The sequence below is a fragment of the Parasteatoda tepidariorum genome, chromosome 8, assembly GCF_982258835.1.
Source record: "Parasteatoda tepidariorum strain Cologne lab strain chromosome 8, Ptep-v5.0, whole genome shotgun sequence".
Lineage (NCBI taxonomy): Eukaryota > Metazoa > Arthropoda > Arachnida > Araneae > Theridiidae > Parasteatoda > Parasteatoda tepidariorum.
Genome location: NC_141762.1, coordinates 92,996,322 through 93,010,582, shown reverse-complemented (window position 1 = coordinate 93,010,582; position 14,261 = coordinate 92,996,322). Strand labels below are relative to the sequence as shown.

The 14,261-nt window shown below is 32.7% G+C and overlaps 1 protein-coding gene across 1 annotated transcript in view; it reads left to right on the top strand.

Annotated features, from left to right (window-relative positions):
- The window catches only part of LOC107440678 (astacin-like metalloprotease toxin 5), a 29,940-nt gene extending 16,136 nt beyond the window's left edge, over positions 1-13,804 (top strand). Inside the window, exons 4-6 of the mRNA XM_087169410.1 lie at positions 730-844; positions 6,278-6,453; positions 13,503-13,804. Coding sequence (XP_087025536.1) covers positions 730-844; positions 6,278-6,453; positions 13,503-13,729 — 518 coding nt within the window. The 3' untranslated portion in view covers positions 13,730-13,804. The remainder of the gene's footprint in view (positions 1-729; positions 845-6,277; positions 6,454-13,502) is intronic.
- The last annotated feature ends 457 nt before the right edge of the window (positions 13,805-14,261 follow it).

Here is a 14,261-nt window from a genome sequence, read left to right as displayed (position 1 = left end):
TATAAGAATTCGGACTGATTTACGATGGGCTAACATAAGAATAGCAACTTGTTTTGATGTTTGTTCATGCTAAACCATCAAAAGTTTCCATCATTGTTTTTTAGAAATCAAATGTTGGAACAATCATGAACAACCATCATCCCAATGTAGGAATTCGGTCTGATTTATGATGGTGCAACATAAATCAGACCGAAGAATTTCCATCAAGAATTTTGACTTGGATATCAGTGATGCCGAGTGGCTTAGATATCAGTGATGCTATTTAAAAATATAAAAACTCGTGTATGTGTCCTGAAGACAACAAGCAACACGTTAAAAGTTGACATTTTTGTGTACGAAGCAGGGAATATTCTCATGCTTGACGTATTCTTCTATTAAAGAGGAAAAAGATGAATGAAATGAAATTTAGATCCTTAAAGAAAGAAAGAAAGCATAGAGCTGAAGTAACATTATCAAAGATGTAAACGGTATAAATGAAAAACATGAACTTAATTATTTAAAGGTAAAACTTCAACAAACAAATCATTCACAGTTGATCAATTGAATTACGCATATTAGTTAGTTATTGAGTTAAATTATACCAACTACCTCCAGTAGATTGAAACAAATAATAAAATTAAACTTTGAATAATGCAATTTAATGCTAGCAATTTTATCATATCAATATAATACACACGAGGTAAGAAAATACTACTTCAATCTGATACTAATATGCAGTATTGCTTGCAGGAAAACAAGAGCCTCAAATCAAAGAAGCTATGCAACATTATGCAGACAAAACTTGCATCAGATTTGTACCAAGAACTGATGAAGTACAATACGTGAAGATTTTTCCTGGAAAGGGGTAAAGAATTTTTATTTACGATTTTTGGAGAGCCCTGCTTAATTTAGTGAAATTCTGTCAAAATATAACAGTGCTAGGCAGTTAGTTTAGATTTTTTTCTATATTACGTTCCATATCTAGATTTAGTTATTTCGTAATTTTTTAGTTGATCGTTAGTTTATCTTTTTCGAATTCTTCGCCGAAAGCTCAACAGCCTTCCATGCAATTTGCCTTGAATCATGGGAAAAAAGCAAAAATTTTTTATGTAATACTTAAAAAAACTAGTTTTTTTTACGACAGTTTTATAACCCAAGTCAAAATTTTTGATGGTTTATGTTCGTTTCAGTGTGAGTCATGATGGTCCAACATCATTTGATGGTCACCCTCATCCAACGTTTTCCACTGCGTGTTCATGGTTTTTGCTATGCCAACAAACTTCCAACATTCCATGATGGAAAATGGTACTTTAAATACTATGGTGGTTAACCATCAAGAGAAGTTTGACTCTCATGAACCAACAATTCATGATGATCCTTGAGCGTTCATGATGGTTCCAACTATACATTTCCATAATGGTTTAATGGGAATTCTTGTTGGTTCTCAGCAATATACCATCAAAACTATTTTGGTTTTTTTTATGTTGGACCATCATAAATCAGTTCGAATTCCTATATTGGGATGGTGGTGGTTCATGATCTTTCCAACATTTGATTTTTAAGATACAATGGGGGATATTCTTAATGATTTAATATTAGTAAACCATCAAAACAAGTTGCTATTCTTATGTTGGACCATCATAAATCAGTCAGAATTCCTACATTGAGATGATGGTTATTATCAAGATTATGTTGGTTCATCAATAAAATACCATCAAAAATTTTGACTTGGGAACGTATGGGTTTTAATGACCGATTAATAGTGATGGCATGACCAGACGATCGATGGGCATGATTTTTCATTTGAAGTCAAGTGTTTCGAAAGCATGAGCATTTTGCACTGGTTTGAAAATGTTCGCAGTGATACTCATCCAATTTTATGTTTCGTCAATCATTTGTAAAAATAGATGCTGCAAATTTACTCTTCATCAGATTTCAATCAATTGTTCGTCTCTTAACCGACATCGTATTACCTTTTTTAGTACATAGTTCTATTTTATATTTGAAGAATTTGTTAGGTGCTTTTCTACGCGCAATTAATATTTTATACTATAGACAACTGTTTTATTCTATTTTCAATATTATTCACTTTTGAGAGCGTATGTTAAGTCATTTATCAATTTCCATGTATTTCAAAAAGAAAAAAAAAATTGTAGTATAGCTGAATAAAGGGTCCAAGCTAGGGTAAAGAAGTTATTTTATTTAAAAATAAATACCCTCAGCACAAAATTTACAAATAAGAAAGGGAAAGTGGTGGCATAAGAGTCTTAAACGAATGAAATCTTAGTCTCAACTACTGAGTTCAGCAAACTGATGATAGATGGCACTGTAGGAGGAGGAGGTTATAAGTATACATTTCATTTTTGATTTGTTCTTAAAACTCATGTGTTTGGCGCAGCATGTACTTTTGTGTTCCTTTTGTCATTAAACCCTACATAAACGTAAGAATATGAATGAGGATTAAAACTTAAGATTGTGGGTAATTTTCGCAATTATGATGGAGTAGGTGTCATAATAGTGAATTATTGGAAATTAACATCAGGATAAGTAAAATATAATTCGTTTGCCCAATAATTCGTTGGCCTCACATACCTTTTAATAGGTAAAAAATGAGAGAAAACGAGCAATTTTCAGTCATCTGCCAATTTTATAATAATTATTCTAAAAATACCAAATTTTGAAACATGACACTATACATAGTCTACATTTTGAAAACAATGCAAAAAATTAAGAAATTTCTTAATTAATTGAAATTTTAATTCAATAAAATTTTTCTGTTTTTATTTGTGCGCAAGTTTCTGGAAAAAGTTTTCATAATATTTGCTTGATTTTTTTTGTGAGTATAGAAATATATGGTAAAACTAAAATGACGAAGAATGAACAAATAATTTTACTTTTTTCTCTATGCAAAATTTTTTTTAAAATTTATTAAAAAATTTTAAAAAAAAATTGCTATTTCATATTTTTAAATGTCAATACATTAATCCCACCTTCAAATGGCTTCGTTAATTTAAAGAAACAGGTATTTGGGACCTGCTGTAAAAATTTTGTGCAATTCTAATCAATAGTTTTTGAGATATTGTGCGCGCAAGGTGTAAAAATAGCATTTTGAGATAAATGAGTTTAAACACAAAACAGGACATATTTTATTAAAGAAAATATATTGTGGCTAAAATTAATATAAAAATTTGCTAAAAAATTATTGAAAACTATCACCTAATTGTTTTCAATACTTTTTTATATTACTTTTTTATATTACTGAAAAATATTAATTCATTACATAATACTTGGAATAGTAACAACCAATAATTAATAATTAAAATTCATAAATTTCACATGATATGTATTGCGAAGAATATCTCAGCTAATAGGATTTTGGAATTACATGAAATTTTCATAGTAAATCTTAACATTATGTGTTTTTGAAATAACAAACTGTTTTACATATAGAAATAACATTATTATTAAAAAATATATAACTTTAATTACTTAAAGAAAAATTGATAGTTTTCATATTAGTAAAACTTTTAACTTTATGTTTATAGAATTAGTGTTTGCTTGAGCATAATAAATTCATACTGTTTTGTTAAAATTTTTCAACATATAACTACTAAACACAAAAATAACATTAATGAAGCTGAGATGTTCAACAAAAGATTAAAATATAACAAATATACAAAACTATAAATATTTTACGCAAACTCATTATCACAAGTGTCAACTCAAAACTCACCGGCACTAGATGAAGTGCCTTCCTTTGCAAGGAAAGATTGTTGTTCAGCTGAAAGCAACATCTTTCGAGCTTGTCGACTTTCTTTAGTTCGAAGAGAAAATTGTCTTTCGGCAGTCCGAATCCTTTGCTTGTCCATATTTACAGCAAAATTAAGGGCATATTTTCCCACGTCCAAACCTAAGGACTGCATTACTTGTAATCGACCTGTATTGCCATCATTGAATAAGATAATAGCTTCATTTGTAGCTATTTCTACGATTCTCCGACCACTACTAAAAGTTTTAGGACACAATTTCCATAAAACAGAATTAAAAGATTCATTATTATTCTTGGTTTTACCCCCTAAACACCTCATAAGTAATGTCGGTTTCGAGAGATCATTGAAAATTGATTTTATGGCATCTATTACTGCCATGGGCAGGATGTTCTTATGATTATAAGTTGATTCTGAGCCTTTAGCTTCATTCACTTGATACTTAACCAAGAATTGAGTCCAACAGGACAGAAACTGTGCAAAGGCTCCTCATTAGTCGAACGAAGATGAAAATAAACAGCCCACACAGCTTCACGCATATCTTTAAGGCTTGACTTGTTTTCGCGAATTGCATTTCCATAAAATGCTGACATCTTATCGATAACCTTATCTGTCAACCTTCCTTTTCCTCCAAGTGACTTTCCATCGCTGAGTTTCGAACTTACTTGCGTCAATTTCCTTAAGCGTGTCCCCATCCTTTTCTGTATATGGCCCACACACTCTAGCTTTGTCAATGAAATATCACTACCGTAAGGTTGAGAATTAGATACTGCTGTAAATGTTTTAGCATCTCCATCACCAATGTAAGATAAATATCTTACAGAGTATTTACTCATTGACCGCTGAAAAATATTGATCTGTTTCCATCTTTCCAGCAGAACCACTGTGGTTTTTCAGGCACAGGGACTCACTTTTGTCTCGTGTTTCCCAATCCTTATACTCAGCCGTCCCTTTGCGTCGTTTCCAAGAATCGCAGCCTTTGCAAAAAGATGACAAAACTTCAGTATCAAGCACTTTACCAGTTTTATCCCCAATCACAACACACACTCCAATGCGAGAGGTATGGCCTCGAGTTTTCCAAGTGCCATCACCACTAATAATTATATCTGTAGATTCTGTTTCACTAACCTCTTTTGAAGCAGCTTTTTGCATGGACGTTTCAGCGACTTCATTAGTGCTCGACAGTAAAGAAGTAATAATGCTTTTGTAAGACTTTTGAGCAATTGGGGGAGGGAGATCCATAATTCCACAAAATGTTTCCATTGCTGCATGCCCCTGCCCTGTGCATCTCATGGCATAAACAAATCGCTTGTTAATTTCTGCACTATTTTTATGCTCTCCAAGCATTTTAGAATTTCGAAATTTAGAAAGGGTATTGCACTTAGAACAGTCAATAGAAATAATACAGGATAAGCCTCTAACACTTCTTTCAGTAAGTGTTATTTCTCCATCACACATCTTGCACTTCAAACAATTTTGAATATTTGAAAATAATATATTCTTATCTATAATAATATATCCATCAAAAGAATTGTTTTCCTCTAGAAAAGAAGTATTTGCTTCAATATCTATCTTTCTACTTGATGCATTCTCTGCATCATTTTTCATCTGCTTTGCTTTTCCATGAGTATGGTAATTTCCAGTAAACTTACGTTTCTTAGGTCTTGTTCCAGATAAACGTTTAGTACGACAATTCGTACTCATTTTTGCAGAAAAAAAGCAATGAATTTTAGAAATATTATGTAAGAAATATAAAGCAAAACAAAAATTTATCGCCAGAGATCAAACCATGCAATCAAAATCGAACAGAAATCCAAAGTTAAAGTATATAAAAGGTTTAGTGGAAGTAGTAGTTTTTTGTTTTAGACTGAAAAATATATCTGAGGCTTGTTTAATAGCAATTAAACTGAATTATACGTTATGACGTAAATTCAAAACACCCATATATTCTTTCCCCGAGAGCACGTGTTGTTTGACACGCCTGCTTCCAATGTAAACATTGCGAAACTTCAATTTCTTCCTGACTTATTTTTTCGATAACTTTTGATCTAATGTGAATTTTTTTATGCTTCTTTATGCGATTTTTTTGAAGCATTAAAAGGTATGTGAGGTCTTAAAGGGTGCAGAGCAATCTGATCATCTAAGCTTGTGTCTTTAATTTAAAAAGAACCCATATATCGTATATACTTTCTAGTTTTATCCACTTACTCATTAATTTTTCTTTACATAATAAGGAATTCATAAGTTTATTAGAGCTAATCGGTAAATCTTTAGTATAAACTTACACAGATATGTCAAGAGAAACTTTAATTAATACCTCACAATTAGGTATTCTAGAAAAATTCACCTAGCTCAATATAGTATATTTTAATTTTCCTCAGACCAAATCCTCGGGCTTAAAATTTACATCCCTCACACGTTCTCTGCTTTTTAATTTGGTAACTTTTAAGTCAGTCTTTGACCCACAGATAAAGAAGAGATTAAATTTGCTATGGTTAATACTTTACATCAATATTTTCCTCTTCATTTAGGTGCTACTCTCATGTGGGTAAGACACTGAACGAACAGCCACTCTCTTTAGGGGCAGGTTGTTTCAAGTTCGGCACAATAGTTCACGAGTTGGGACACACAGTCGGGTTTTTTCATGAACATTCCAGATCTGATAGAGATGATTTTTTGAATATTCATCGTGAAAATATTCGACAAGGTAAGATTACTAATAGTTAATGCCAAATTCAAATTTTACTTCTACTCAGTTATTAATATATTTTATTTTCAGTACTTTAACTAAAGTTGAGGATATGTTAAAAATTATACCTTTCTTTACCTATTTTAGTATTAACATTTGATTTGTATAGTTTCAATTAATCAGCATTCGGCCTAAGCAAACATATCGCTGGTTCAAAACTATAACGACACATCTGCAAGCATAATACGTTTGCAGATGTGTCGTTTTAGTTTTGAACCAGCGATATGTCCGTTTAGAGGAAGGGTACATTAATAAAGAATGCTCAAGCCATAAATTGTTTTTAGAATAATTGCAATGATTTAGAAATAATTAAATAATCTTTAACAACTATTTACATTGACATTGATTTAAACACAACAAAGTTATAATATTTATGATACTAAAAGAGAAGATCAAGAAATCTGATATATGCCTTTGTTATACTATTATCCAGTTGAAAAGAAAGATTTGATAGAAATTTGTTTTAAGCGGCTGCGACTCACCATTTCTTCATGGTAGATTTTTAAATCAATTAGTATCTTTACACCAACTTCATCATTTTTCGATTGATAAAAATGTCTCAGTTCCTCAATATAAGTTTGAGCATCACTTAAAGTTTTCACTTTTGGTTAGTATTCAGAAAGTAATTGAGTATCAGTGTCTTCATTTTTTCACTCTCGGCATCATTATTTGCAACCATTTCAACAATTTCGTCCATATTTAAATCAATTCTTTTGTACGTTCAATATTTTCGTCAATATTTACAGAATCATTACCGTTGACAATACTTTCTCCAGTCAAGCGAATTAAATTTGTTAATTCAGAAAAGGAAACACCAGAATTTGCGTCATCCACGAAATCTGTATGGATATTGCATTCCGATGTATCTTTTTTGAAGCCTGCCGTAACGACTTACTGCCTTACTTTTTTTCCACGCTGCTATTATCCACAAAGAAGCTTGTAAAACATCAATTTTTACGTTTTCTTTATTTGGCCCATTTAAACTAGTAAAAATTAGTTTCCTGTTAAACACTTCGAAGTTTTTAATAACACCATGATCAAGTGTTTGGCAAACAGACGTTACATTTGGAAGAAAGAATGCAGTTTTTACTTTCTTCAGATTATTGTTAGAGTGAAACGCTGCGTAATCAAGAAAAAGAACTTTCCTGTTTTTGCGGCCCATTTGTCTATTGAGTTCAAGCAACCACTCAGTCATTAAATCCTGGGTCATCCATGCCCGCCGATTAGCTTTCCATTGTATTCCATGCCTAAATAAATTCATTCTTTTAAAACACCTGGGCTTATTTGATTTTCCCATAATTAACGGAAACTCTTGTTCTCCTGGCATACTTGCGCAAAGTAAAATCGTCAATTTTTTGTTGTTGACATTTTACCTCCTTCACGCTTTTCACCTTTTAAAGACAAAGTTTTTTCCCGAAAAAATACCAGTCTAATCATCATTTAATATGTCTTCGGGTGCATATTCCTTCAATAAGGAAGGTAGCTTATCTAACCATTCTTTAACCATGTCAGTATCCAAAGAAGCAGACTCTCCTCTTATTGATTTAATCATACACCTCTTTCTGAACTTTTCTAAGCTTCCGTTAGAAGGTTTAAAATCCATTTGTTAAAAAAGATAACTTATTTCTTTATCTACTTCAATAGAACAGGTATCAATAAAAGGTTTCTTACCTTGTTCTTCTACCTGGGTCGGTACGTACCTAAATAAATCAAATCAGTGACCACAAACTCAATAAAAATACTCCTGGTGAATTGGTTAACATGTATATATTAACAGCACTAAACACTACAAAAACAACATGATCTCTCCAACGACAGTAACGTAATCAAACTAACTAGAAAATTGTTGTTCTTAGAGAGTTCTAAATCTCGTGGCGCCATCTATTGGTTCGTTTTATAGCAAAGGAAAATGGTATTCTGTTTTTAACACTCCCCTTTTTGAGTTTCGGGGCATGTTGAACCGAATCTCAATACTTCATTGTCCAAATCTGGATGGTGGGCGAACAATACGCCAACTCTGGTAGTAGCAGGAACTGAATCAGGAATGTCCGATGATGTTCTTTCTGGCTCATCTTTGGAAGTCACTGGCAGCTGATCTGATCAGTCCATCTTTACTCAGATATTCACTACGGAATCTTGCTCGTAAATCTGTCATCGGTCTTCATCTATACGCAAGTCTTTGATTTAATTCCGTCTTGTCAGTTAGCTTTAATCTATCCAAGTCCGTAGTACTACTAGTACGAGTGTCTTTCAGGAATAAATCAGGTGTTAAAGGACATAAATCATCGGAATCATCGTTAACATATGTTAAGGGTCTTGAATTGAGTTGGCTTTCACAATCACACAAAACAGTTTCAATTTCGTGGTAATTTAAGGATGTATGACCTTCCTCAAAATTCTTTTCAAAAGTCCTATTAACCTCTCAAAAAATCCTCCCCACCATGGAGTAGTTGGAGGTAGGAATCTCCATAAAATTGGAGAAAAAGTTGTCTTTAGTCTTTCTAGTTTGATATTCTTCAGAGAGTTGTTAGTTCCAATAAAATTAGTCCCATTGTCGGAGTAGATAATTGACGGACGTCCTCTGCGTGCGATAAATCTTCTTAAGGCAAATATGAATTTATCTGTTGAAAGTGATGTCAATAGTTCTAATTGTACTGTCCTATAAATCGCACAGGTGAAAATTGCGATTCACACTTTCTTGTTGTCCTTCGTAAGCAACGGTCCAGCAACATCCACTCCTATAACTTCAAAAATAGAAGCGTTTTTTACTCTGTCCTCCGGGAGTATTCCTTCTGGTATTTCAGGTCTTTTCACATTAAATCGTTGACAAGTTATGCAGGTTTTCAGTACCTTTTTTACAGTTCTTCTAGCTTTTAATATCCAATAATCTTCTCTCAGAGCTACCATTAAAGATTGTACTCCAGGATGTCCAAGTTCTTGGTGTTTGTGTAAAATAAGGCTCTTAACAACATGATGATCAGATGGTAAAATAATTGGAACTTAAAAGTTTTCATTGTCTTCTCGCATAATGATTTTTGTTTTAATTCTCACAAGTCCATTAGCGTCTGTTAATATCGACAGGAGTTTCAGACTCTTCAATTTTTCGCCTTGGAATGAGTCTTCTTGAACCCTTTTCAAGATTTTGAGTTCAGCTTTAATAAGCTCTTCTACAGATAATTTTCCTGTTTTCTTACTGCTTGCTCTGGAATTTTCAAAAAATCTATATATCCAGCCTGTAATTCTGATTATTTTCTTGTAGGATGATATGTTGTTGTAAAATTCGTCATCTTTCATATTTAAAGATGATACAATGATTTTCTTCTTCTTGGCATACACTATTTTTTCATCAGGAACTAGATCAAAATTAGGCCAGTTTTCTCTTGATTCTTTAAGCCAAGATGTTCCTTCGTGCCATTGTCTCTTCAATAGGATTTTAACTGTGCAACCTCTTGAAGGCAAATCCGCTGGATTTTGGGTTCCCGGAACAAACTTCCAGTCACTAGCTTTTGAAAGTCTTCTAATTTCGTCAACTCGATTGGATACGAAAATCGTCCAAGGGCCTTCTTTCCTTATCCAACAAAGAGTATCCATGGAGTCGCTCCAAAAAAATGTTTCAATATCTTCCAATCTTAAATCCTTTTTTATGTGTCAATCTAGCTCCAATGTTACATGCAAGTAATTCTAATCATTTTTTACATGCAAGTAATTCTAGACATTTTTTTCAAAGGGGCAACTCTAGATCTTGCTTGAATAAGTTGGCAAGTAACTTTTCCATTCCTTTCCGCCCTCAAAAAGATGCAAGTCGCATATGCCACCATGGAAACGTCACGAAAGATATGAAGTGTTAAGCTTGATTTAGAAAGATTTAAGTTTGAAAGTCTACGAGGAATTTTGAAGTTGCTCAATTCTTTTCATTCTTCTTTCCATTTTTTCGAATCTCTTAATTATTTCGTCGGGCAATTTTGAATCCCAAGAAATTCCAATCTTCCAGCATTCTTGTAGAAGAAGTTTCGGGATCAACGTTATAAGACAAGTGAACCCTATAGAATCGAACAGCTGGTGTGCCATAGATAGGATTTCAAACTACGGAACTATAGGACTTGTATTTTATCAAATTTTATCGATTCTAAACTTCTTATATGGATTTGTATTTTATCAAATAATTGCCGAAAAATTTTTACATCTCCAGAACGCTTTAAAGGGGTAATTTCTAATAATTGACTCATGTTTCTTTTCTTCCGAAGCCCTGTTCTAGCAAATCAATACCTTTAACATAATTTTCTGAAAAAATAGCAAAACCTCCTATCGTTTCTAAAGCTGTTCCACATAGATGAGCTTTTAAATAGTTAAATTTACTGACATCATCTAACGATTTGTTCTTATGTATCGATGTTTCGAAAGAGTTCCAGAAAGCGAGCCAATCACTTATATTTCCCGAAAACTTCGGGATTACTATCTTCGATAATTTAATATTCAGCATTTCTGGTTTCGTTTCTACTTCCACTTCCCGATTAGTAGTAAGAGCTACATGTTGGGGAAAATTGAGAGGTTCCCGAATATTTTTCTTTTGATTCAAATTACGCAAATATTTATTAGCTTTAAATCTCCACGTTACTATCTTTTCACGGTATTCTTCTGCTGTTTCTAATTCTTTATCGAAATCCTCTGGTTTAAACAGATTTTCTAATTCAGAATCAACTGTTTTGAGAGACTCGAATTTATCATTTAATTGTTCAATAATTAGATCAATTTCGGTTTCTTCATCAGTTATTTCCTTTTTTTTGAATTTCTGATTCTATCTTTGAAATTAGCTTAGTAACTGATGTTCTTAACGTAGTGCGTTTCTTTTTAAGGAGCTCAATGTTTGTGGCCATTTTAAAGCTATTATTATTCACAGTATTTTCAGTTCCAGTGTCCTTTTATTTTTATAACACTATAAATCAAATTTATAATAATAGTTCTTAATTTATTAAAATACGAATCGATAGTGCTGGCTGGGATGCCATGTTAAAAAAGATAACTTATTTCTTTGTCTACTTCAATAGAACAGGTATAAATAAAAGGTTTCTTACCTTGTTCTTCTACCCGGGTCGGTACGTACCTAAATAAATCAAATCAGTGACCACAAACTCAATAAAAATACTCCTGGTGGATTGGTTAACATGTATATATTAACAGCACTAAACACTACAAAAACAACATGATCTCTCCAACGACAGTAGTCACTGTGGCATCTTTGACATAATCAAACTAAATAAAAAATTGTTGTTCTTAGAGAGTTCTAAATCTCGTGGCGCCATCTATCGGTTCGTTTTCTAGCAAAGGAAAATGGTATTCTGTTTTTAACACCATTATCCCTAATTTCACAACTGCCTCTCGAGCCTTTTCCTGTTACATTGGTCCTGATACTTGTTATTTTTTGCTTCTAAAACCATTCAAAAACACATCTGTCAATTTTATATCCAGACCCGTTTTCCGAGGATATCCTAATTCGGTTCTTATTTACTTTTTCGCACCAAAGTTTCATAAGTTTTTTCCTATTTTTCATGATGTCTGCTGCCTGAGACGTTCCAATTTTAAAGTGTTTTGCCAATTTTCGGACACTTATGATCTTTGGAATACTCTAATAGTTAAATTTTTTCCCTACAAAGTTAGAACTTTACGAGACATTGTTGAACAAGAAGAGACTTTCTCAAGAATAAAGATGTTTTAAAAGCTTTATCTCAAATACTCCTTCAACAGATGTAGTTACGAAGAAAGGAAAATGTTTTTCATAATTACGCAGATATTCTAGTTAGTCATATAATACCGAATGGACACTTATATTCCTACGTTACTACTCCCAGTCGGTTATAATCAATACTTTTATTCCCCCCATAACTTGATCACCCCTCCCTGAAAGTAAATCTCCAGTAATGCATAGAAAAAGAAACAAGACAACGCTTACCTGTAAGACACTAGGCCCTACGGAATTGTATTCGCAATCGATCATTTGTCAAGAGTTTGAATAAACGTTTGATTTATATGAACACCTCGAATATTTATATTCTATTATTTTAACCCAGCAGGGATCAAACTGATTAGGAGTAGAGAGGAAATTTCAGTAGGGAAGAGGGATTGATAACAATTAATGTGTCAATTAAACTTTTGGGGTCTCAAGACTGAGCATGTAGGGTCACAACTGTGTCCGTCCCAATAAAAAGACCCAAAGATGCGAATGTCCGAAATATTTTACATTGAGTAGAATCATTTTTCTTTCTTTCTTACCAAAGATAAAATCGAAAAGATAAAGAAAGGGGACAGGAGAATGATGGATTCTTCTTTAGAACTGAAATAGCTTAATGTTTTTAGTTATGGATAAGACAAAAAATTTATATGTTTTAAAGATGGTGGAGCGAGGCATTTTTTCCCCTTAAATTTCATAGTAAATGTTTTGGACAGAGCCGCAAAGGCACGTTGTTTAAGGCAATGAGCTATCATTGCGAAGTATTGGGATTCTCTCCCACGAGTTTCTTTGTCTTCTTGGTTATGTAATTAAACGGACAGCGGACACAAATTTAGAAAAAGTAGTGTCCGCTCTGAAGAGAGAGAAAATAACGTTTCAGGGCAAAAATGACTGTCCGCATCAAGGAGAATGAACACAATGGTTTATTCATGGAAGATTCCCGGGGAATTAAAAACATGTCCGTATTGAGAGGCGTCCTTTTTGCAGGAGTGTCCATAGCAGGAGGTTTCACTATATATATTTTGTCCATTAAAAAAAATCAAGAACTGTTTTGCTGTTCATATTGTTGTCAATAGGAAAGTTTTTGTTCATTGTGCAGGTAGCTAGCACCTCTCTTAAACTAGTGATCACATATTGTTCATATGAATCGCTATTAGATCTATGTTCTTATAATGTAGATTTATCGGAAACTCCCATTCCGATTTTCTCTCATTACCATACATAATGGTGATTTTAATGTGTTAACGTAACCTCTCCACATTTTATTTTGGAATTTTTCTAGGAATGGAAAGCCAGTTTGTCAAGTTAAGACCGAAACAGAATCGTCTGCTATCCCCTTTTGACTTTGACTCGATCATGTTGTATGGCGAGACGGTTTTCAGTAAAAGTCATTATGATGGTCTGAAAACGATGACTGCAAAAGATGGAAGGAAATTAGAAGACGTATACGACAAGCCCGGTTTAAGTAAAGACGATATTCTTCGAATCAAAACTTTATATCAGTGTTAAAATTCTATGTTTTATATTGCAAACCTAGAATTCATTTTTATTTTGAATGCAAAATAAAATATATCTTTCATTTAAGCCTTGATCCTTTTAAATTCAATAACTACTGTATTTGTAATTTTTACATACACATAAAAAAGTAATGGATTACACACACATCTTATTCAATTAGAGCAAATTAAACAAAATTTTGAAGCTAAATATAATATTACTAGTATAATATAATATACAAACACGACAATATGGTTTTCAATACATAAATTTTACAAATCTTTTACAGTATAGTATATCCCAAAAACCCCACTAACATTTCCTTCCCTCGACTGAAGTTGTAATCGGTTAAACACTAGGACCACTAATGCCATCTATTTTGAAAATAGTAAATTAAATATCCTAATATAGAAACGAACGCTGCTCGGTCTTCACAAAATAGAAACGTTAATTTTTCTCCAGCCGAAGTCAGTTTGGGCATCACAAATAATGCGCGTAGTAGTTGCCTGAACTGGATTCTGGCAAGGGGTTAAGTAATATTTAT